Source organism: Buteo buteo, chromosome 10 (genome assembly GCF_964188355.1).
Source record: "Buteo buteo chromosome 10, bButBut1.hap1.1, whole genome shotgun sequence".
NCBI lineage: Eukaryota > Metazoa > Chordata > Aves > Accipitriformes > Accipitridae > Buteo > Buteo buteo.
In genome coordinates, this window is record NC_134180.1 from 40,218,620 (window position 1) to 40,243,351 (window position 24,732).

Here is a 24,732-nt window from a genome sequence, read left to right on the forward strand (position 1 = left end):
CTTCAGCAGAAGCAGAGGCATGCTGCTGCCGTCCTTTCTCCTGTGTTGCCGTGAGGCCTGTGTGCTGCCCTGCCTCACCTCATGGCTGGGGTTGACCCGGACTCCTGTGTCCCTGGGCCTGGCTGTTAAGAGGTCCCAAGCCAGACCTTAAGGCCCCTTCAGCTTTCAGAGCGCATGGGTGTTACGCCTTGGGCTTGCTTGCTGTTGGTTTTGGAGACCTGAAGTGTTGAAGTGCTTCCAGCTACCAGAGAGGGCTGGTGGCAGTCGGCTCTACTGCGGCAGTGGTAGGTGGGGAGGTGGTGTTTGGCTTCTCCCAAGTCCAAGAAAACGGCAAGCTGCTAACCTAATACCTACTTTTGGCCGACTCATCTAGCTGACAGAAGTACATCATAAATGTTGTGATGAGAAAAACAGGTTATGTGCTGAATGAAAGGGTGAGGCTGGGACCTGTGTAGTAATGACAGGGCAGCCCAGGCTTCATACAGGCCCTGGGGCTTCACATGTAAACAAAGGCCCTCTCCTTGCGAAAGGTAAAGAAATACAGATCTTTGCCTTCAGCAGTCACATACTCTATATATGAGCACAGTCAAGTATTGTTCAGTGTTTGCTGAGATACTCATTAGTTCATCCCTTTTTATTACCAAGGCCCTATTCTGTGACAGTTCTTAAGCACTGATGTCCGCTGCCAAGGAAAATACATAGTGACCAGATCTGGGAGTCCAGGTCAAGCAGAAACCTTATATAGTGATAGGTAGAAAATCTCTTTTCATTAGACACAATTTCTTTAAGACCTGCCCAGCTTCCATTATCATGAGAGACATGAGGAGTAAGATCTGTCAGTCAATTAGCATAGCATTAATTTTTGTGACTGTCTGCTCCAGTCACAAAAACAGCTGAGCTGTAGCAGCAGCAAAGCGCTTTGTCTAACCTAAGGCCTGTGTGTTTCCCAGCTGCCAAGAAATGAAGAACTGAGATGGAAGCTCTTATGAATGTCTCCTGATGCTTAATGTCCTTATTTTTTAGACTTTGTATTTGCTTGCTTTTTCTTCTTGTCTTTATCTAGAATTCTCTGTTCCTAAGCCAAGCATGAAGGCTTTCTACAATTTCTTCTGTGGAGCAAATGTCATTTTTCCACCTCACAGAGTCTCCACTTTATTTCAAGTCTGCTGAAAATGTTTTTTTCCTTTGCATATTTCTTTTTGCTATTTTTGTTTCTCCAATTGCATTATTTAATTCTGTCTGCACAGGGGGTATAGGAGCTATTTCTGCATTCCTGACTTGCCTAAAATCCTGTTAAACTCAATGGCTGTTTTGAGTGTGCAAGGGTGGAGCTAAAAATTTTGCTCTACATTCTGCACTTGTAAAGTCCCCCCAAGTGGCATCACTTAAAATTAAAAATTCAAATCAGCCAAGCAGCAAATACAGCACAGGTAATTAGAGGACCTCTCTATCAGATACCAACACTAAATGACTCTCTCTGTGAAAATCTGGTAAACAGTTGAGCAATTGAATAGTTATAAAGTGGTGTTCTATGCTTTGGAGAGATAGGTTAAGACTTGTTTTGTAGCTGAGATTTTGCTTACTAGCCTCATCTCTTCTTCAAAAAAAAGACTGTAATTCACATTTCTGAAGAAGACCAGAAGGCAAGCTTTCATGCCTTAAGACTGCATAAGACCTACTTAGAGGTCATAAGTGATGGATGGGGTTTTCTGATGAACCTCAGCATGGCACTGAATTTCATTGCTGAAAAACTGATCTGCAGAGTGAGTTCAGATAGCGAGGCATTTTCACAGCTGTCTTTTTTTTTTTTTTTTCCCAAAGATGAAATGGGTATGAAACACCTGTGAACTCTGTACATGGTAGGATGGAGCTCACAGAGTCATTTATCATTACCTATCCCCAAATCTTTTCTTCAAGTTGCTGTGGAGGAAGCCATTTAATATCAAAACCCCTTGACTGACTAGATACGAGCTTATCAAAGCTTTTGCTCACTGCATACACTGTACAAATATGCTATGCAGTAGTCCTTGGTACAATTAACACTTTAACAGGTACAATTTTCCTGTGTAGACGTCTCTATTAGTATTTGTGTATCTCTCTGTAAAAGTAGTTGTACTGAGCTGAATGAGGTTTTTTGTGTGTATGAAATTATTCACACAAATGTCAAACGCAATAAAGGTAATGAAAAAGAGTTTAAATATAAAAAATATTTTTTCTGTATATTCAGGTAGAAAGAATTTGGTACTAAAGTCTCCCTGCTACCAAGTTTGATCATCACAATTAAAAAGTTGTCAGTTAAAATCTAGAGTCTTTTGCTTCAAATGAAAAAACTTACTATAAAATAATAAAATACTTGGCTTTTATATAAATTCAAGTAAAAACTAATTGATGGTTTTGTCATTCAAGTTTCAGTGTAATTCGCTTTTGCTCATTAGTGCTGGGCTAAAATCTTGGCAGAAACAATGCACTCCATCAGCCTTCTGCAAGCCTTCAGAAATTGGATTTAATGCCACTTAACCTGTTTGGCTAGTTGAAATCTCAGGAGTTCACATTCACTTAAAAGACTAGGCAACACTTTTCGTAAAGATCAAGATTTTCCAAATCTTGTTAACTAGAATATCTTGTCTTGATCCACTGAGTGTATTGTATTGTGTACTAACTGCCCCTTGCCCCACTGACATACCAGCTAGTAGACGCTATTTAAGAATGCAATAGGTAGTAACTACTTTTGCTTATTATCTATGTTGTTGATGTAAAAAAAAAGTACATTCAAAATCCAGAAGATGAAGTTACTCAACCAAACAGAAGTTCACTGCAAAACTTCCTCTAAAAGTTGTTATAAAATTCAGTACAGTCCTTTCTTTCCAAAGCATGCATGAAGAGGTTGTAAGGAAGGAGTGGTCTTTTCTTTGCTTGCTATTTTACAGTATTTTAATTAAAGACTCTCAATAAAAGCCACAAAAGACTATTGGATCCTTTCCTACTAAGGAATTGATTTTGATATCCCAGACATCCAGTTTGTTAGTGCCATTTATTCAGCAGTGGCATTCCTGGGAATCACTTAGTGCTGCCAGTCTTACATTGCGTTGCACTAATGTTGAGTACTTTGCTGGCCCAGGATGCTAGTCAACCCAGAGTTAAGCGTGTGAGCTATTTTTCCTCTTCTCTGGGGTAAGATTAATATAGACAAGATACTGCGAGTTAAGGAACTAGATGTACAAACATTCAGATTAAATACATTTTAGGAACTTTTGATTTTGAGGGCCTTAAGATGAAGCAATGAACATGAACTCCGGCATTGCTTTCAGCTTGCCAGATCTGACAACCATTGCACTTTAGAGGGCAACTTGGATGCTTAGTAGTTGCAAAACTGGCAGAAATTCTGAGAATCTATCACTTAATAATTTTTATTCTCCTAGCTTCTAATTCTTGCACATAATTTTTAAACTGCTTTTGAACTGCATAAAAACATAAGTGAAAATGGTAAATATGTCAGAATTCCTCTACTAGATCTCTAAAATGCATTGTTTGGAGAGACAAAAAAGGGAGCATTAATTAACTTTCTATACTCAAGAGATTTTGCTTAAGTCCTTCAGCAGAACTGAGACAATTACAAAGCTATCTTTTTTCCAACAACAGAAAAGAGCACATGAAGATAGGAAGAAAAAAGGAGAACTCAACAGACCAGTGCTAAAAATGAGTGTGTCTGTACTGCACAGTGCAGTGGTTACAGCATAGCCACATCCAGTTACTTTCTAGTTGTTCCACTTAGCTTTTCTGGGTGCAACTAGACTAGAAAAAACGCTGAGATTTCTCATTTCAAACCTTACAAGGGCAGACATTTATTTCACACAAAACTTTTTCAGCTGAAAAAGGTTGCGTGCATATGCCACCAGTACTGTTGGACCCACATGTAAAAATCCCAGTGGCAAATTAGAAATGCATTCTCATTCAGTCTTCCATTTAGATAATACAAAGTCTCCCTAATTGTTTCTGTGACACTTGATTTGTGCTGGAGTAGGACTGTAAGAGTGTTATTCCTTGGGGAATAGGGATCGTCATGAAAATGAGATGTGAATCTTGTCAGACTGCCTGGCGGGTATGAAATTTTAACTAGATGAATCCTGGTACAAGGAATTTTGTTAGAACTGCGGAATAATAATTGTAAAAGTTCTGGAAGTTGATTTTTTCCTGCTCTGGTAGCAATTGTAATGACTCAAGATTAATTTTAACATTAAAAATAGGTAATTGCAGTACTTGAGACCCTGAGGCAAATCAGGGTAATGCTTTGGAAGGATAATTATACCTGCACGAGGAAGACTATCTGTTTAATAGCATTAACTGGTCCAATTAAGGAGAAGTGGAAGAAGGGCCAATTTGTTACTTCTTTAACTATTCTCTGAAAAAGTGGTTTCGATATGCAAGCAATAGAAATTGGTTTGTTTTTTCTAAGGTGATTCTCCGAGGTTTAAACATTTTAAGGACTACTTGGGGGGGATCTTGTCTCTAGTTGTCATTAAGTGCTTAACATCACAGACATGCTGGTGTTTTACCATCTAAACAAGAAGAGAGCGGTTGGCTGTGTTTATGCAGCAAGCATTTTGTTTCACATCGTTAACCTAATCTGGCCATAGTCCCAATCTAAACATCCATAAAGAGATTATTCTTAATCAGGGGAAGATGGGACAAGAAGAGGATTCTTTGTTGTTCCAAAACAGCAGCAGGTTTGGGCTATTTTACCACTGATAAGAGCAAGAGCAGGCTGCAGGCTGGCTGAATGCAATGTAGGATCTGCTGCCACAAAGCTTTCCCTAGGGCCTCCCTGCTCTAACATAAATAGTGATGTGCGTGCCTTTAAGTATAGGTGTGGGAATGGACGTGTGTGTACACACGCCAGTCATTTGCAAACTAATGCAGGGATTTTGTGTCAGTGCATTGGGAGAATACATACTTGCATATATAAGCAGGCATGGATTTTACCAGGGGGAATAGAGGGAACAGAGTTTAAGAGGGTTTTAATCCTTCCATGAATCCTTATCTTTCATTTCCTTGCTGTAATGCTGGCATTGCTTCTGGCACTGTCCTCAGATCTTAAGTGGTTAAAAAAGTTTTAACTAAAAGTTAAAAGCGAAGGCCAGAACTGGCTTTGTGCAGTTGCACAAAGGTAGTAGCCCTGTACGGAAAGGGCAGCACTATCCTCTTCAGAGTTGTAGCACAGAGACAGGATTTTTTTCTCTGCCAGTGGTTATTTTGAGCTTTCTAAGGCAGCCCTTCACCAGTTGGAATTGCAGAACGTAATTTCGGCAATGGGCAGCTCTACCTTCGTTAAAGCATGCATACCATCTGTTATGTAATCCAGGTAGGTAATAGCACAAAGGCACTCTTGTATCAGCTATGGGTTTAGTTCTGTATCTACTTACAGATAGATTCATAAATATGTATGTATATCTACCTACAGAGTATTAAAACAGCATTCTAAAACAAAACAGTCCCCTGAATACATTTATGGCTGAGCAGACCCCACAGAAACTGATACAAGATTGATGTTAATTGCATTGTTCAGGGCACTGCTTGAAAGCTGTCAGCCAGTGCCGCCTAGAACATAAAACCACCATCACTATCACCATGCTGGCTGTACCCACGGAACCCACTGCAAAGTGGATAAAGCCAAATTACTTAAATACAATGAACAAACACGCCATTAAAACAGGATGATGTAATCAGGAAAAGGATAACAAGAAATTTCAGAGTTAGAAAGTTCTAAATTAGAGTGAATAATAAAAAGCATTTTAATTTTGTAAAAGCTGACAAGTTCATTTTCTCCTTTTCAGTGAGAACATCGGCAGTGGACAGAAAGTCAAACAAGCTGAACATCGTGGACTGTTACAGTAAAATACTTGATCTACCATCTGCAAAAAAGATACTAATATATAGCCTGAGAGGTGGTATGACTGGAGCAGCAGGGAAGAAAGGAGTACTTAGCAGAACCCACAGGTATATTTGGTTTATTAAAGTCCAGATCCTACAGTAGCTTTACATAGCTTTATTCAAGTAGAACGATCTAGTCCAAAGAGAGGTTCTCTGAGCTCTGCACTGCAATTAATCTTCCCATTCTTTTGATTAATTGCAGACACATACCTTACCACTCCTATTAAATGAACCTAGTGCATTTCCAGTCCCCTAGCAGCATGCAGTCTGCTGGTGGTGATGACTAGCAAGAAAATAACTGACCACAACACATGATTTTCATGCAGCAGTCCTTTAATGATTAATAAAAATATGAAAGGCATCACAACAACCTCTATTGTCAATCTCAGCTTCTAAAAAGAAAAGCAGGAGCCAAAGAAAGATGCTGAAACTGTTACCTGTTAAGATTTTTTCAACAATTAGTCACTTTTGCCTCTCCTAATCAAAATTATGCCTACATGTTAATATTCTATTTTAATATAAAAGCTCATCATTTACCTTGAAAATATTTTTTTCTTATGACAGAAATGAGAAAAATGCAGTGATTTTAAAAGAATGTTGAAAGCCACAGTAGATCCCCAGAAAAGACTGCACATCTCAGGATCTTCTCTGATGGAAGGACAGCACCAACCTCTCAAACACATATCTTTTATCAGCTCTGCGTAAGTTAAGAAAGTGGTTAAGCAATGTACTTGGAAAATTTTTATTGTCATCCTACATTTCCTCAGCACTGAGGGCTACTCAGCTCCAGATTTTTAATTTAATCCATTTTATAGAAACCTAGTTGCAAAATTGTGTGGAGTTAGGCTAAGTTCTGAATTTTCCTATGACTTGGGAAAATTCAGCCTAGGTATTAAATTCTCACTTCATCTTCTATCAGTACTAATGTACATACTTGACTGAAAAACAACCAGTTTGGACCTGTTGCTGTAAGGCACACAATTAAATTATAGACCCTGCTCCAAAATTTTTTGAATGTATTAATACCGCTGATGCAATTGCATAAAAATCTTATTTTGGGGAAACACGATGCATCTGCCCCATTCTATGTATCCAAAGTCAAAATACTTCCAGCATGTAAGTGAACAAGAATGAGGTTAAATGGAAATGGTGTATGTTGAGCCAAAAATTACTAAACAAACAAACAAACATCTCCACCCCCCAAACCACAAGTCTCTTCTATATAAACAAAGGCAGAAACAGAATCAAAGCATCTTCACTTTTTTCAGAGTGAAATACTCATCAGAGATGCATATTTAATAGTTTGCCCTAGAAGCAGTGCATTACTGACTGTTATTACAATTACAAACTAGTAATGTTGAAACTGATTAACAGAATAAAAGAGCTGACCCTGCTGCAGTGCCTGGGTGTAGCAGTCTCATTGTCAACAAAGCAGATTAGATTGATGGGGCTTCAGACATCCATATGCAGTACAGAGAATATAACTGCCAATATTTCAACATTTAACAACTAGCATTATTTTCTTTAAAATGTCCTTCATGGTGGATATGACCTCTCAGACAAGGAACACAGCAGATGAGTAGGTAGCAAAGAAGTCCAGTTCTAGTGTCTTGGCCAAATTCCAACTTGAGTAATTACACTCTGCTCTTAAATTCCCCCTGCAGCTCTGCTACAATAAAGCTCTTTTTCAACTTGTCCTTAAGCATTGTGTAGTATTCCTGTGAAGCTGTACAACACTGAAAAATATCTCCTCCCATTAAAATTGCAAGGGGAATTTAGGTAGACAGAAAGCTATTACCAGAGTTTGAATTTGGGTGGAACACCAAGGTTAACTTACACTTGCATTGGGATCAAGGGATCTTTGCTGACTAGGAGTGTCAGACCCTTGTTAAAGAGCACACATGGGAACAGCTCACTGTGCTGCCTGAATACAAACTCGGAAACTCCACACCTGGAAGTGACCGCAGGAATGTTTCCTAACAAATGACTCTGTATAAAAGGCTCTGGAGCTGTAGAATATCTTATCAAAACCTTATTTGGTTATTTAGTAGAATTTATGAAATTATTTGTTGATTAAAAAAAAAGTTCTAGCAACTTTAAAAACAACCCACATTTTAAAAAAGTCTTTACCAACAGAAAAGCAGCTATATAATCCAATCATGCCAAGGCAAGTATTTGAATTTTGATAAGTAGATATACCAAGAACCACTCAAAGAGTATTTAAGCAAGCTGAGCCAGGCCTGCAGTACTAGTGAAAGCATTCTACATTATGCTAAATAGAAAACTGTAACAATTTTCTTAGCCTCTAAATTGGGACACATTTAAAATATTTAGGTAACTTGATTCCCAAATTAGTTTATACCCAAACCCCCAAAAAATCATTCTTACTAAACTAGAATAATTTAGAATTATCACTGTACAAATTCCTGTAAAAAGGAAAACAACACTCCAGATCCATCCACATACACCGAGTCTGTTTCCTATTTGTATTTTGTGCTTTTTTTTTTTCTTCTTTTCTTCCTGTTGTTGCCTTTCTTTTTTCAGATCAGGGCAGCTGTAAGCTTGGTGCTCTTATTTCACCCATTTCTTTAATCTCAACTTTCTCATATTTTCTTGTCTGCAGCCACTTCAGAACAACCAGCACAGTGATACCAAATCCAGCGGTCAGTATCACCACTGTCACCACAGCACTAATGCCAGAAACCAGTTGTCTCATGCAAAACTCTGGTGGCTTTTCATTAACATAGTAAATCCGTAGTTTTTCAATATCCAGAGCATCTCCATTGACAGAGATAGTTAATGTACTGTCGGAATGAAATATGGAGTCATTTTTTATATCTTTTTCAAGGTAATAGGCTACATCAGCTATATCTACATCACACCTAGATTTCTCAGAGTCATTCTGGTTCAGGCCAATTTGGATAAGTGGGGAATCATAATTAATGGCTGCGATGTACTTGGGGTGTAGTTTGTATCGGCTCTCAAACAGATGTTTCAGGGCATTTGCTACCTCGAGAACATTGAAGGCACTGGACCTTTTTTTGTGCTTCGGTTCAATGTAGATCCAGCTTGTTCTAACCAGTTCACTACAACTCAGGCTTTTGCCACCCTTTTCAGTTCTTCTCACTCTGGCAGTGTTCACACACCAGCAAGTATCAGTTTGATTGCACTGCCTGGCTTTGAAGATACCACTGTCCTCGCAGTCTGGATTGTCTAACAGCCCACGGGGATGGCCCCGGAAGCGCTTCTCCTTCAGGGGGGTCATTTCTGCCTTCATCAGCAAGCATTTTGAAGTCAGTGTTGAACAGTCTACCTTGTGATTTGAACCTACCAGCATGCAGGTGCAGTTCCCAGATGCGTCCTGGGCACATACTGTCCACTTGTTGGTCACACAGGTACAGTTGTTCTCTGCTGATGAAGCTACTGCCAGAATCAAACCCAGCAAAACCCCAAACAAAGGCTCCATATTGCAGGTGAAAAGTGTCGATAAAGTCCCGAGTGATAGCAGACAGTATCTGAAGCTTTAATCCATCCATGGAGTCTGCTCGTTTCTACACGCTGGTGTGCTGCTCCCTTTATCAAGATTCAAATCAGACCCACCAAACAGGTTCTCCTTCCAAAACAACTGGCATCTCATACCCAAATCCTAGAGAAGTCAACAAGCTGCACATTCGTCTGTTTCTTCTCAGGGAGTGGTGCTGATGCCTGCCTCCCCTCTTGATGAGGAACCAACAGGGAAGAGACAAAAGCCAACCTGAACCACAGCTCCTACCTTGGGCTTCCCTTATGGATTAAAGCACAAGCAGCTTGCCCTTATATGGACTGTGCAAATGCACATTTAAGGAATTTCTCCCATTTCTGTTGGAAGAAATCCTACTCCTCCACTTCATCATGTTTTTTCCTGTGTCTTCCATCACACAGCTTCTGTGTCATTCCGCTCTCTAGAGTCTTATCAGTTATGGACTTCCTCCATTCTACTTTCCTATATTTATAAAATAAAGCCTTTTTGAGTTTTATGTTTGCTGCCTGGAGTAGCTGCCAATTCAGGATGAACGGCTGTTCAGCAGTTTGATGGCTGCTTTCCTACTTACAGAGCACAGGAGCGCAGCCTCATCTTCCAGCACAGAAAGCTTCTCTCTCTGCTCTCCTTTGGCACACTCTCATCCCAAGGCAGTACGAAGAATGATGATTTTCATGCTTGCATTACCCTTACAAAGTTGTTAGCCATTTCTGAAGAAATTTTTCAATCTGAACTTTGAGTAATGCCTTTCGCAGTACACTCCAGTAGCTCCCAAGTGTCCTAATGATCTACAAAGCATGAGTTAACCATTTCCACGTGTTTCAGCAGCAGCTGAAATATATTTTCCAGTTTGCATTAAGCAAGTCCCATTCATCCGATTTGTCAAACACTGTCAGACACTTTATAAATCATTATTTTGCAACAAGTAACGACCACAGAACAGCGTATACGCCATTCTCCCATCCACGCAACTTGCACACTGCCTTGCCGTTGGCTCTTTTTACCTGTGCTGCTGTTTTCCTGAGGGCCTGCCCTGCTTCAAATCAATGCAAGCTGGGCTACTTGCAGCGATGGCATGCGTCCGTGTGAACAGTGGGAAGTTACCCTGGCTGCCAGTGAGTATTTATAACACAGTATAGGTTTAATATTAGAGCTTCAGATGTAAATACTCTCTACCACTAGAGAAGGGCACAATCTGGAGTTGAACTTTGCAGCTAGACCTATTTCTAAATAAGCTACAGAAACACATGCTACTTGAGGGAGCAAAGATGAGACAAGTTCTTCAAATTATTCCTGGCTCCTTTATAGCACATTATCACACCTCTCCATTTCCCCTTTCTTTAGATAAAAGTAACAGTAGTTGCCTGTAATTGAGATCTACAGCTAAAATAATTACTAAAATTACTAGGTATTTCAAGTTGTCATATTAATGATTCTTTGATAAGAGTTTAGTAACTCTTTTCTCATTTTTAATTTCTAAGTCATTCATTTACCTATAATAACTGGGTTTTTTTGAAATTCCACATCCCTCCTTCAAAGTCAAAATCCATTTAACTGTCACCTACATACTCATATCTTGTCTTTTATTTCACATTATGAACTCTAGCAAGAGTAAGTTTTCTTTTTCTTCTCTCTGGAGGAGAGAGCCTCAACTGCTGTAAAGTTACAGCTTGCAAACTAGCTTCAGTAAAGCGACGGCCATTTCTATACGTCTGAGAGCTGCGCTGCCCTTGTGCTTAGAAAGCACCATAAGGACAGGCAGTAACAGGACTTTTTAGTAAATAACACTGTGCTCGTATGCTGTTGACACATGTTCATGCTTTGTCTCAGCCTCATGTTATCATTTGATAGTTTCCCCTTTTTACGGACACTTTAGAGGAAAAAGAGGTTTGTCAGAAGTAATATATGGAAGAAAAACCATAGGTAACTAAATGAGATGGTCTGTTTTCCCTACCAGTGGAAGGTTCTCATTGCTGTTACCTTAATTAAAAACTGTATTGTCTCTTCCCTCAAAGGTAGCCAGAAGCACAACAACAGTTTTACAATATACCCTTCACCAAGCAAAAAGTGTAGAACAGTGGCAAGAGAAGGGCAAAGAAGGAATAATTTTAAGTTTCCCTGATAAAATTGCATAAATTGCCAAAATGAAAGTGCACTGTTTCTGTTGACTTTTTTTGTGCTGGTGGATTTTGCCCTCTGTAAATAAGGAGAGGACAGACTTATTTTAAAGACAAAAGTCTTTCCAAATATCTATATACATAGATAATTATACGTATAAAAATATAGATATGTAATGCCTCTATGACACTAAAAAAATAAAAAGTATTATTTCCTTTAATCTGTGCTAAGCTGTAATGGCACTACAAGAGTTAATTCTTTAGAACAGCAGGCTGTAAAAGGAATAATCCTGTAGGAAATGTGGAGTGCGTTATTTCTTTAGTGATCTCTGCTTCCATGGAAACAATTTCTCGGCACAATTCTAAATCTCATAAAAATAGGGCACGAGGTCTATGTAAAACAGCAAGACATTTCCAATTAAACAACCAGAATGCTTTTATCTGGGCCATTAAATACTTTGTCCCGTATCAAATATGATTACAGTGTTCACTGGGATGTTAACAACCAGCTACTTCCCATGCGCCGGCTCTGCGGGTCCGGATGAAGTCACCCTGCACGCATCCTGACGTCCCTCGCCTCCGCAGCGGGGTTCGCAACGACAGCACAGCACGTTCCCGGCCCCTTGCAGACGCCGGGGCGCACCGCTCCGCCACACTGCGCCTTTCGAGGTGCGCCGTCCACCTCCGTGCTGCTTGCTTCCCACCGCCGCGGCGTCTCCTTCCCCCGCACACCACCATGTCCTCATAGCTCAGTAATGCCCAGCAGACCAAATCCTCTGCTAGCACAGCAGGAAGGAGTTTGTCTGGCTTCTGCTGAAGGCAGAAATACAGCTAGAACCAACACCCTTGAATCAAATTTGGGTAATGAATACGGTTGGTTGAAAGGTAGTCTGATGATCGCCTTCAGAATTCACTGGAGTTGCCCAGGAAAACAAACCCATTACATTACTTACTTTAATGATCCTACAGCCAGGATTCTCTCTGTGAAAACAGCATGGAGAATACCTATCTACCATCCTGGCGCCCCTGCCACGAAGCACCACTGGATAACTTTTGGAAGGAGACTAAAGCAGAGGGTTTGTAAGCACAAATGAAAGAAACAAATCTATACCAAGGTACACAGCTACTGCCCATAAAATTTAATCACTGACCAGAAGTTCCCATGCAATACCCAAGAACAGTTTTGCTCTTAGTCCAAACCCCGTTTTGTATCAGCTGTGACAACGCTCCCTCTAGTGGCTGTGGGACTGCGTTGAATCACTGGGTTATTGACACTGACTTGGGAGTAAATAACCAGATCTGATGCTCGAGACAAGAAGCTATTACAAATACGGAACACACCTTTCAAGACACTGCATACACAGTCTTTATTAGCAGTCTCCTGTACACAATCAGTCAGGAATATCAAAGCAGCAAGCAAAAGGAAAAAAGAAAACAAACATCAATGGCAACAGTGTTAACTTTTTGTTTGGCTGGGTTTGGGTTTGGTTTAGTTAGTTAGTTTGTTTTTTTTCCTCAACTGAATTGTTCTTGGGAAGTTACTTATTTAAAAAAATATGGGCATTACCCCTCCCCTGGAACACGAGGCTTATATCCCTGTGAAGAAGCACTGCTGATAACTGGGACAGCAAAACTTGACTCGGCCAACAAATGCCCATAAAGGGTATTTGCCAAAAGTTACATCTTAGGGGTTTGGGGGCTTTTTTTTTTTTTTTTTTTTTAACCTGTTGACTCTTCCAGTTTAAATTGTATCATTCTACTTGCTACTCAACCATTTCCCACCTCCTGAACAACAACTTGGCAAGGCGTAACAGCTGGTCTTACATAAAGGAATAGTGTATGAGTCCACACAGGTACACTGAAACAAAGCTAGCATAAAAAGAATTGCTGGATGGGGGGGGGGGGAGAAAAAAAGAGAGCTTCCCCCAAAATATTTAATGCCTAATATGCGTTTGGTAGCAAAACTGGTAGTATTAGTAAAATGGATTTTTATCTTCTTAGAAGCATGCAACTTCTAAACTCGTATTGTTAACTGCACAGTCAAAATAAATTACGAAGAGTAGGTTAGTTCTTTCCTGCCAACAAAGTTACTACTTAGCATCACAAGTGTGCTTTCCAATTCACATACAGTATTGGGTGATAGTACTGGATTAGGATGGTCTAGCAGTTTTATTTCCTCCCACACCACCCTGCTAATGAACTCTTACAGAATCTGGAGTCTTTGTGTGCATGTCAAAGGCTCAATACTGCACCACATCCTCTTTTCAAGAGACAAACTGCTTCAAGTACGTTTTACTCAAAACTTTTCTTACATAACATCACTGTTAAATCCAATTAATACAACTGTAGTACTTTAACTCATTTTAATCATTAAATAGAGAAGCAGCCAGCACACTGTTACCACTATTGGTTAATACTGACATCCATCCTTAAATGCCTGGAAATAGACCATATGTGGACAAAGAACATTATCTACTTCCTATTGCTGTTATACAAGAGGTTCAAAATTCTCTTCCTACAAATCAGAACTAATTACAGCTTTTAGGACATACATTTACACCGTGTGATTTTTCTAGAGAGTAACCTATGCAAAACTGCAAAAGAATACCTTACACTGCAGACCACTCCACAACTAAGTAGGGAAGGAATGCTTTCTCACCGAGAGTGTAGCTCAAACTAGAAATACAGAAAACCATGCAATATTTTTAATTAGGAAGTCCCAAAGATGATGGTTTAGAATATATGCAGTCTGAGTCAGCATGCCTTATAGAGATGGATACACCAAGTATGTAAATTATACATAGTAGTGGGATCTAAAGCTGTGCACCAGCAGATCTGAACATAGAAGAGAGCATAGAACATTCACCGATATTTTTAGGTCCACAGCTCTTGCATCTGCATTGGGAGAATCACTGAGTATCAAGGGCTCACATTGTCATACGATCAGGTTCTGCACCTTCCACTTAGTAACAGAAAGAGACTAACATTTTACAAGGTGTTATAAAAAAAGTAATGTTAACCTCCTGCAAAGGGGTTCCCTCCGTGGGATGCAACTCTACTCTTTTAAAGCTTTTCAAACTCTTTATACAAATGAAAAGCTGAAGTTAAAAATGTAAACATATAAAATCTTAAAATTCCATTTGTGTTATGTAGAACTAGATATATACAGTTGGTTTTTTTTAAATAAGAATCGAGTCCATTGTCGCCCCTCTAGATGTAAACTCAAGGTCTTGCTTGCTTCATGTTCTCAAATACATTTTAGACTCTCTGAGAAACTTTGCCAAAGATAAATCTGTGTAAATAGTAATAACTGTATATGAGTCAAGTTTCCTCATGAATTAGAAAGCAAAATTTTAAGCACATTATTTCTATAAAGATTCACAGTGATATAGCTCATGAAACATTTCCAAGTTGCAATCAAGAAACTTCTCAATCAAGATCAATCTGTTTATGACTAAGTTATCTGAATATAGATTTGCATGAAATTATAACTGAAGAACTGATAGAAACCAATGTGTTTTCTTATTGAGCTGCACATTATAGAGAAGACTCTGGATATAAAAGTTGGTGGGTTTGGTTTTTTTCTTTAAATTAAAGACAAATACTTTTCTGCTTGTTGCACTCAGTTTGCCATCAATCAAGAGCTCTTGTTTCCACAGGAAACAGTGGCAATTAGAAGTGGACAAATCACAATGATCTGGCGGAACAACGTAACATCTCCCCGTAGAACGGAAGATCAGAAAGACTGCAACCTGTAATAAGACAGGAGTTACCATTTCCACTGGAAACAAGCACAACCACTGCTGAGAAGTCATGAAAACTTGCCAGCTTTTTCTCCCCAATATAGAAGCAAGATGGCAAAGAACATGCCAAAAAGCTACTTGACCACAGGGATCAATGGGCAGGGAATAAAAATCAAATGATATATTAAACTACAACTGAATAAAACTTTAGACTGGGTATCAGGAAAGTTTGAAGTCAATGAGCTACAAAATTTTCATTTCAGTTAAGTTTCTCTTTTGTGAATTCATTCAAACTTACAATCTCTAAAGCGTCAAGGAACAAATTCATTCCAAGTTAGATGTGTACTGGTTAAAAAAAAAGAGAAAATTCCCAAAGTGAAAGACTTGAGAGAGGACAAACTCTCCTTGAAGACTGAAGCACAGTATACTTGCCAGGTGGTCCTTCTTCCCAAATGGCAGGCTGTTGGTCAATCAATTAATTCTGTGGCACTCATTTTTTTACAAAATGTTAGTAGTAAGCATTCCTCGTGTAGTCAGGTCACACACATTAGGAGTTTTTCAAAGTGTGTTTAAACCGTAACAATAAGATGACCGTAGATTCTGTAACAGTTACCATTAAAACGGATAATAATTCTGAAAGAGTTGACATAATGGGGAAGAGGAGAAGAAAATGAAAAAATAAAATCAAAATTCCGTAATTTTGTCTTGTTAAAGCCGTCACACTGGCGATTCATTTGAACATTCATTCTCAGTTTCTTCAGCACTACTCTTTTTCTCACTCTTGTATGTGGAAAGGAATAAGTTTTCGATCTGAGTTAAGAACTCTTCAGCAATGAAGCAGTTTGCTACCTTGACCAAGGTCTTCCTCATGCACTCCAAAAGCTAGTCAAAAGAAAAGGAGATTTTTTAAAAATTGTCATATTTCCTGAGTTTATTTATTCTAGCTGGTAAGTATTCCAAAGGGATTTTTATTTATTTATTTAGGATGAACACTACAGAAAGTGTTCAACTGTACAATATAAATTTTAGAAAGGAACAGTCACACAGGAACACATGGGTGATTTAAAACCAATTCTTTAAAACCAATTACACAACAGCTAAATTCAAGAGTATTCTACCAACTCAATTTTAGATTTAAGCTGTTTATAAGCAAAGTCATGTTGAGAGGGAAAAAAAATTAAGATGTGGGTAATCACTGTGTATGTGTTTTCTGTTTATGTCTTTTGCTTTGGGCAAATTTTCTGTCTTGTTTGTGCAATTAATGTTACAGCTGTAGTTATTTAGAACTTCATAGCAATGACGACACTGACTGGAAAATTGAAGTTCTCACTTGTGCATGACAATCGTGGCACAGCACTACTTTACTGATCTAACAAAGGGCTAGGAAGTTCAGATCTGCTCTTGAAATGCATACAGCTCTCGACACCTGAAGCATACAACATGCTGAGAAGAGACATGATTAATTTGCCATTCACTCTTCTCCAGACTGAGGTTAAAACCCGGTATCTGCACATAACCATCAGCCCCAGCTCTCTCAAACGAGCATCCTTATGTTTTTTGTGTTTGTAAGTAAATAAGCTGCACCACAGAAGTCATTTATTGCAATTAGCTTACATCTCCGATTTGTAAAAACGTGACTTCTCATGGTATGAAACAGATTTGTATTTAAAAAAACATTTAAAATTAAAAAAGCTAAAAGAAAACTTACTTTCTGCAAACAAGTCAGGTCAGAATCTCTATGAAAAATTTTATCCATGGGGACACTGCTGTTGAAAGAAAAACAAGTAGTAGTGCTGTAGAAAGCAGACACACATCTGTGTTGAGACATCAATAATAAGCATGCAAAAATTCTAACCCGGCTATTCTTTATAATAGAAATAGACATGTACCTATGGCAGAATCTGTATTTTTCAATTATCCATCGTGTTTTTTCAAATATTAATTCCCACTGAGGTTCCTCCAACATCTGCTGTACTTCAAATTTGTAGGGCAGGCCTATAATCAATTGAACATGATTATTCAGTGTTTCTAAGACACTCAACTTTTTTTTCTTTTCTTTTTTAGTTTTAGATGCAATCCCTCCCTTCCCCGTAACTGTTCATAATTTATTACTGACTGCAGAAGTCTGCAGTCCTGTTACTTGTCAATGTTAAGGAGGCTAAAGTAAAAGTATGACATATTTTGGATTCCAAATTTAATTTTGGTGGGAGTAGGGAACAAACCTGTTCTCCTCCCTGCCCTCGCCAATTCCTCATGCCATAAGGAAGCACACAGAAATCTACAACATAACAGGAAAATGGCAAAATGAATTGAGTTTTTATAATTTATTATCACTTCTGTAGTCCCTCTAAGATCTATGTGCTTATTACGTGAATAAAAAAAGATTTTGGTTTTTGTGTATGAACTGGCTGATGAAGTGGCTGACTATTGTTCTAGGTTTCCGAGGAATTTTGCTCTTAAAAGGAAGAAATCCTTCCAGTTTATTGCAGCTTGGGGGAAGAGGAATTTAGAAAGTATTCTAGAGGAACACCAGAAAATTACTTGCAGAACACAATTCATGTTACCAAACATCAGGGAGAAAGAAAGAGCCTGTAAATTTCAGTAAGTCATTTAAAAAAAAAAAAAGCGCCTTTCCAGGCCTTTCATAAGAATTTAACGAGATGAAACGCATACTTTCCAACTAGACCTCAGAGTAAGTGAAAAGAAAGCAATAGATACAATTTGCTATTCGAGTACATCTCAAATGTGAGAAGTTGTTCAGTGCAGAATGCATTTCCAAGAGTAAGAATTAATCTATAGAAATATTTGTGGCTCTCATGAAATACTAATTTTCATTCATTTGCACAGTACTGTAGCGCTACTGCTACGGTATAACTTTTCCAAAGAGCTAGAGGAGATACCATTTTTTAAAAAGTTGATTTCAGGAGTTAAACATAAATACGAAGTCCTCTCAGACAGAAAACCTATGTGACCAAGAAAACGTCTACTTCTAAGGGCAGGTAAAGTTTCTAAGTATTTTAACTCCACACCACAAGGGTGGGATGCATGGGAAATGAGGATAAAATTACGGTACTATCAGTATGGTAAACAGGAATTACTGCACAGATGTGGCCACCACTTCACTTCCCCCAGGAGCACGGAGCAAGTTTCCAGACAGATGGTCTCCCTTGCTTACTTCCACAGGAAAAAACAGAGGGGGAACTGTCGGCTCACACGGCCTCTGCTGCCGCATTGCCAAGAAAACGGGAAACCTTGGGGTTGGATGCAGAAATCAGGACTTAAATGGGGGAGGGGGGAGGAGGAGAGAGGTGAGGCAGCTACCATAACCACAGACTGTTATCATGGGAATTTTCCTCAAATTAGTGTCAGGGAAGGAGCAGAAGATCTGATCATCACTTGAAATACCACAGGCTTTATACGAGAGGTTCTTAACTATTCAAGAAAGGAAAACATCCCGTTTTCATGAAATGCTGATGACATTTTTGATCGAGAACTTGTTGTCTTAGGTTGGGATTCATGCCAGCACAGCATTTCATCTTTTCTATCTTGTGTTTTCCTGGACAGCTGGCAAGTTTGATCCTTTGACCTTCTGAATGCTAAGTTACTCAGATAAGGATTTTTGGCCGCTGTAGCAGCCGTTTCTTTGCTTTTGTATTTCTGTCTCCTCGATCAGAGGATTTGTTCAGAATTTTGTAACGCAGCAAAGTCTAAGTAATACAGGCGAAGCATTTTCTCAGCTGTTTGTATGGATACTGTATATAACTAGCAGTGACCCTTGCCCCAACCCTTTAATTTCTTTCACGGATTGTGGGAAATACTAATACAGAAAAACAACCTTCTATCTATTTATACCTGCACGTTCTTCTCACAACAGCACGGACTACTTGCAGGATTACTCTTTAAGTGAAATTCCTGGTTTTCTACAGCACAAGTTACTAACTTAAATACCTATTTCTCAAGTTCAAGAATAGACAACATTTTGCCCCCTAGTATCCAAAAGGAAAAGAAAAATTAAGACAATGGATAAAGTATTGGTACTTACGGTAGGAACCATCAGAACTGATCTCATCGCTAATTACTAGACAAGTAATCTGAGAATATGGGAGAGGATTATTTCGGTTGTAAGGACTTATAATCATTCCAATGAACATGGCACCACCCCTGGAGAAATAACTCTAAAAAACCAAAAAAACACAAACACACAAAAAGAATTCAGATCCAAGAAATACAACCTTTTTCAAAGCAGCATTCTGAAATTAAAAAAGTAAAATTTACGTCAATTTATGAATAAACTGATTTTCAGATGCATTAGAGCAATAACGTGTATTAACACTGTAAATACCAGGGAGGCTTCAGGGTTGTTGGGTTTTTTTGCTACTTATTTGTTTTTAATGTACAGACCAGCAAGTACCTGGTATTTAGCCTGCGTGTCAATATCTCGTATTGAAGGGTTGGGGTCAAAGGCCGGATGGGAATGGTACCACCCAATAACACTGTATCCTCTGGCAGCCAGCGTTTCCGAGGCCTGCGTCTGAGATACTGGATCCATCTCACACTGCAGGCCTGTACTGAGACTATTGCATGGCTCTGCTGCACAAACCTGTTAAAAAACAGTCTCCAGCTAGATAAATGCAAGAAAGCTCCAGCGGTGAAATAAAATTTAAAGAATTTTAAGAGTCATATACCAGATCTTCCTCAGGATAGAGTTGTCAGGCCAACACTTGAACACAAGCCTAACCCTAACATTTCAAGATTACAGTAATTAACTTAAATATATTTAAGTAGTTGCCCTTCAGAAATAATATTTACATCTACTCAAATGCTATATATTACCCTAACAGTTTAATATTTTACAGAAAATGTAAAAAGACAAACACTTACTTCTACAATTTTATCAGCTTCAGAGTATCTTCCACCTAGCAGCCCTATTACTTCTGCCATAGACACATGAGAGTGCTGAAACGATATTAAACAATTACTAAAGTCCAAGTTGTAGAATTTCTCCCAGTCTTGATCTGCACACGACAGAATACATTGGCATCACAGCTACAAGTCAGTAACTTCTCAATCACGTTCAGAAGGAAAACTTAGGACAGGTAAAGACTCGCAAATATCCAGTGTTTCAATTTAAAGCAAACAGAAAATAAGATGGTTGCTTGTTATATATACGCATGTATATGGTGCATTTGTATAACACTTCCATCCGTGAAGCAATGCTAGCTTCAAAAACTGGAGCCTGTGCAATGCTGCGCTGAACAACTGCACTAGTTTTGGTACAACCTGTTGTTACTAAAAACCACACCCATTGCTTTACAAACACAAAATCAATTCCCAGACTAGTAGAAAATGAACCCGTAAGATTTCAAAATGGCAGCTCATTTTAGAAAGTAGCTTTAAGCAAATTACATTTAAAGTATGATGGAGATTAGTAAGTAGTAATGCTCTCAGTTTTTCTAGAAGGTAAATGGTTGTACACTAAGCACAATGTAAAACAACTTTACTCTTTTAGAGGCTCTATTTAATACTAGATTCTCACTTCTAGGTCTGAACAGAAAGAACTCTATGTCTCCATCATCTTATGTTGCCCATTAAAAAACCAAAACCACCACATATACGTCATAATTTTTTGAAAATAAAACTTAATTCTCACCAAATCCATTATTAAAAGTGCTTCGGAAGACACTTTCACCTGAAAAGGTTCCTGAAATGATAAACACAATAATGAGCATAAGAAAAGTAACCTAAGTAATAAAGCATTCTTGATTATTCACTTGTAGGTACATACCTGTTTTTCTTCAGTGAATAAACAGCATGGTATCAGCTGAAAGGGATCAAAGGAACTATAAAATGAAAGAAAATTTCTCTAAAGATGTAGGACAGTCAGGAAACTTTTCAAGTTTCCCGCTGTCTCCTTGGCAGAGGAGGAATAACTTTATTTTCTTTACTGGATTTTCTCATCCCACACTAGGATGGCTTCTACCAAATACAGAAACTTCAGTACCCACACTCCTGAATTTTAATATGAAACATTTGAAATGCATACATGTTATTTCAGACCATAATACATAGGAATGATTTGCGGTGTTCCAGCCTGACACTACCCAAGACATTTCTTTCATTTCTAGAAGATCTATGTTTCAACATGATGTACATCAAATAATACCTTTTTATTTGTCTTGAACCTTTAGAAGATTTTGCAGGTTTCAGTTTTTCTTCCTCTCTTCTTCTTGCTAATTCTTCAGCAGACAGATGCTAAAAACATTTAAAAAAAAAAAGTGCCTTAATGTCTTAAGTGCTGTTTCAGTAGTGATTCCAAAACCAGCCCAGAATAAATTCTTGACATCAGTGTCCTCTTGATATACTATCAATTTGTGTGTGTTACAGGACTACTCAAGATAGAGGGCAATGGCCACAGCAGAATCAGTGTGAAAGTAATGACAATCAGAGATCTAGACCACAAGAAGCCTGATGAGAGAATTCTTACATTCTCCAAGTCAATCAAATTCAGTAAAATCACAACCCGTATCGCAAACCATGCATAAATGCAAGCGTGGTAATTAAGGAGAAAGTCTGCTGCTACAATCCGTGGCCAGAATTTATCATGACACCTCTTTAGGGATGAGTGTTTTCAAACTTTATTTCCATCCAAATAGGTAGTTTGCAGAAAGCGTTGGAATTATTAGCCACAGCAACTCAAAAGTAGGTATGGCATTGTAATGTTATGGAAGTAATTGTTACAGATACTTAGTACTGAAGGTTGCAGATTTAAGTGGTTTTCTATATGAGAAAAATAGGATGTTTACAGTTCTTCGCTATTTATATAATTTGAAATTGTAGGAATGGACAAGCAGGTATTTTCTTTCCAAGTCTTCTGTAAAGAACGAATTTTTCTAAGCACTCCATAAACCACAGTATTTCTGGACATATTTCTAGCAGCAGAATTAATATTAGGAACTTGTATCACCTGCATTATCAGCACAAAGAAAACATATTGGACTGAAAAAATAACATTTAAATCTTATTCTCCTATCCCCTACTGTTAGCTTTAGGAAGGCAGTTAACTGAAAATAAAGGGTCATGAAATCTGCTACAAGGCATGGCAAAGAGCTTTACAGGCATAAAACAGAGTAGATACTTGCTTACAACACAAACACCTTTGTAAACACCAAAGTAGTTGTATTTATCAGCAGCAAAAAAGATGTGACAGCTGCTCCATTATTTTCAAATTATTGCTTCCACAAAGAGAGGTTAAGTACCTATTACACAACTGTTTCCCTTGTATATTTGATGCCACACCACCTGTTAGCGATTAGCAAGAATTAATTTTTCAAGGAAAGTTTAAAAGACAAAAGGTTACCTCAAATGTCTGTCCTTCCAAATCCTTTGCATCACACCAGTTTCCCCAAGGGTCTCGCACTCGCCGTCTTCTTGTACGCTGCAGCAAGCAAATCAACACAAGTCAAGGATCTTACTCCGGAAAAAACTGCATTTACTGCATTTAATCAGCCATAAGAACATTGTCCAAAAGGTTACTAACACTACGACCTATTTCCAGAAAAGAAAGAACACCCTGGAGTTCTGTAGAATTAAGGAGTTCACAATCTGTCATGAAATATCATCAGTGAAGTTTTCAGTTTTTAAGGCTGTAAAGCGTAACACCTGATTGACATTCCATGGATCATCAACACCTCTGACAGGAACACTGCATTATTATCCAGCTCTGAATTATAGCTCAGATAATACAAAAGCTATAAAACCAGTATGTTTACACCTAGTGTATGCTACAGTTCTTTATAATTCTTTTTAGAGGGATTGATTTAGTTTTCCTCTCAACCGATTTATTTTGCTGTGAAGTACTTATGCTACGTTAAATATGAATATGGAAATTAAATCTGGCAAGCTTTGATAACTCATGTAGTTACAAATGACTTACTACTGTACTTAATTGTGTACTTTAATTACGTGCATACAGCTACTATACTTAACAGTTAAAATGCAAGCAACTTAATCACCCACTACCAGTACACTCCACTATCTTCTGGCTAATTCAGGCTAATAAATGATGGAGGGGTGGGGAGGGAGGGGTTAGAGCTGCACGAAGACTGAAACACAATTGTAGTTAAATACCTGAACAGAAATCAAATGTGTAGGATAGCAGAAGTTAGGGCAGACACCTGTCAGATAGCAGAACTTGAACTTAGACTGATACTTTAATTACAGGGCATGCTAATGAAACTGCAAACTGAACGAGACAAGAAATTTCCTGAGATGCCCTAGCTTGAAAATGAAAATTGAAACGACCTTCACGCTGAATGTTTTCTGCTGCTCCCCCCCACCACACCCCTCACCAAAACGGACCATGGACTGCAAGCGCTGAGCAAGCTGGTATGCTTCCACTGTGTCTTTGCCTTCTTTGGACCGTGTTTTATCAGCTGGTTGCGGTCGGTTATAGACAGCCTGTTCTACAGGATACAGAAGAGAGATACACTGTACTTCAGTAAAGTAGGAAGCCACTTATTACTGGTACAGAGCAAAGAATGACATAGATAAGTGGTAATGACAAATGCCGTGAAGAAAAAAGCAACAACAAAAAACCCTGCAGTGAAAAGACATCTCTTGATGGTCATATTTAGTGACTGATTGTATAGCCCTCTCCCACTACTACAGCATTTCTAAACAGGAAAAACTCCTTCCTTACTGTTAACTCATTTTTAATAACCTTTACTTTAGACAAAATGTATTTGCAGGACATTCCTCCTCCCCTAGGTGACTGTCATTCAGCTTTGGACCAAAATCAATCCAGAGACTCTAAACCAAAGTTAAGTTATAGGTGTATATATACTTTTAACATGTCACCTAATTTTAACATTTGAATCTTGTAAAAGCTAGCCCTGAGGATGAAGACATTGTTTGTTATTTAGGAAATAGGTCTAAGTCAGTGTGGGAAAAGAAACAGTGACTTGAATTCTGTCTTACATGGAGGGACGGCAGAACTTCAGATACAGCAGCTATCAAGAAAAAAAAAAATCCAACACTGGACACACAGAAAAGCGCAAAACAAAAAAAACCCACCCCACCAGCCGGTGTGCAATAAATGTGAAGTGGGGTGGAGGGGGGGGAGAAGAAAAAAAAAGAAAAGGTCTTGTGTAAAACCAAAAATCCATAATCCTGTAAGCAGGTTACAAACTCCTCTAGATTTTCAAAGGTCACGAGAGACAATCTGCTCAGAAGATCCTTCCTAGTAAGGATTAACGTGTATCCTTCTGTGTGAGCAGTATACCCTAACATTAAGCAGTCCTTCAACATTAATATCAAAATAGGCTACAGCTATACAGGTTGGAACACAGCTATACTCAACACAGTCCAAACAAAGATTCTCTTCTACAGAACCTAAATGTAACAACAATTATTATTTAAGACATTA

At 38.5% G+C, this 24,732-nt stretch overlaps 2 protein-coding genes and 1 long non-coding RNA gene across 6 annotated transcripts in view; 1 reads left to right on the forward strand and 2 right to left on the reverse strand.

The window, feature by feature from the left end:
- Positions 1-105: 105 nt before the first annotated feature.
- On the forward strand, positions 106-15,358 carry LOC142035270 (uncharacterized). The gene is made up of 4 exons (XR_012651844.1): positions 106-5,359; positions 5,832-5,994; positions 6,493-6,629; positions 15,225-15,358. It is a non-coding gene; the product is annotated as an uncharacterized LOC142035270 (long non-coding RNA).
- Positions 8,022-9,655, reverse strand: TACSTD2 (tumor associated calcium signal transducer 2). Its single transcript, XM_075037207.1, has one exon. It carries the CDS (start codon positions 9,392-9,394, stop codon positions 8,474-8,476), a length of 921 nt encoding a protein of 306 aa, XP_074893308.1. The 5' UTR covers positions 9,395-9,655; the 3' UTR covers positions 8,022-8,473.
- The window catches only part of MYSM1 (Myb like, SWIRM and MPN domains 1), a 19,604-nt gene continuing 7,779 nt past the window's right edge, over positions 12,908-24,732 (reverse strand). Inside the window, exons 10-20 of one of the 4 annotated variants that reach the window (XM_075037200.1) lie at positions 23,667-23,770; positions 22,666-22,743; positions 21,472-21,560; positions 21,094-21,148; positions 20,959-21,009; positions 20,190-20,264; positions 19,720-19,908; positions 19,351-19,483; positions 17,198-17,303; positions 17,017-17,071; positions 12,908-16,190 (exon numbers count right to left, since the gene is read on the reverse strand). In XM_075037200.1, the coding sequence (XP_074893301.1) occupies positions 16,026-16,190; positions 17,017-17,071; positions 17,198-17,303; positions 19,351-19,483; positions 19,720-19,908; positions 20,190-20,264; positions 20,959-21,009; positions 21,094-21,148; positions 21,472-21,560; positions 22,666-22,743; positions 23,667-23,770 (1,100 nt within the window). In that variant the 3' untranslated portion in view covers positions 12,908-16,025. Of the gene's footprint in view, positions 16,191-17,016; positions 17,075-17,197; positions 17,304-19,350; positions 19,484-19,719; positions 19,909-20,189; positions 20,265-20,958; positions 21,010-21,093; positions 21,149-21,471; positions 21,561-22,665; positions 22,744-23,666; positions 23,771-24,732 lie in introns of all 4 variants that reach the window. The other 3 variants (XM_075037199.1, XM_075037202.1, XM_075037201.1) reach the window with 3 other exon arrangements.

What these genes read in the sequence shown, in the direction of transcription:
- TACSTD2 (XM_075037207.1), bottom strand. Translation starts at nt 9,394, where the DNA reads ATGGAGCCTTTGTTTGGGGTTTTGCTGGGTTTGATTCTGGCAGTAGCT.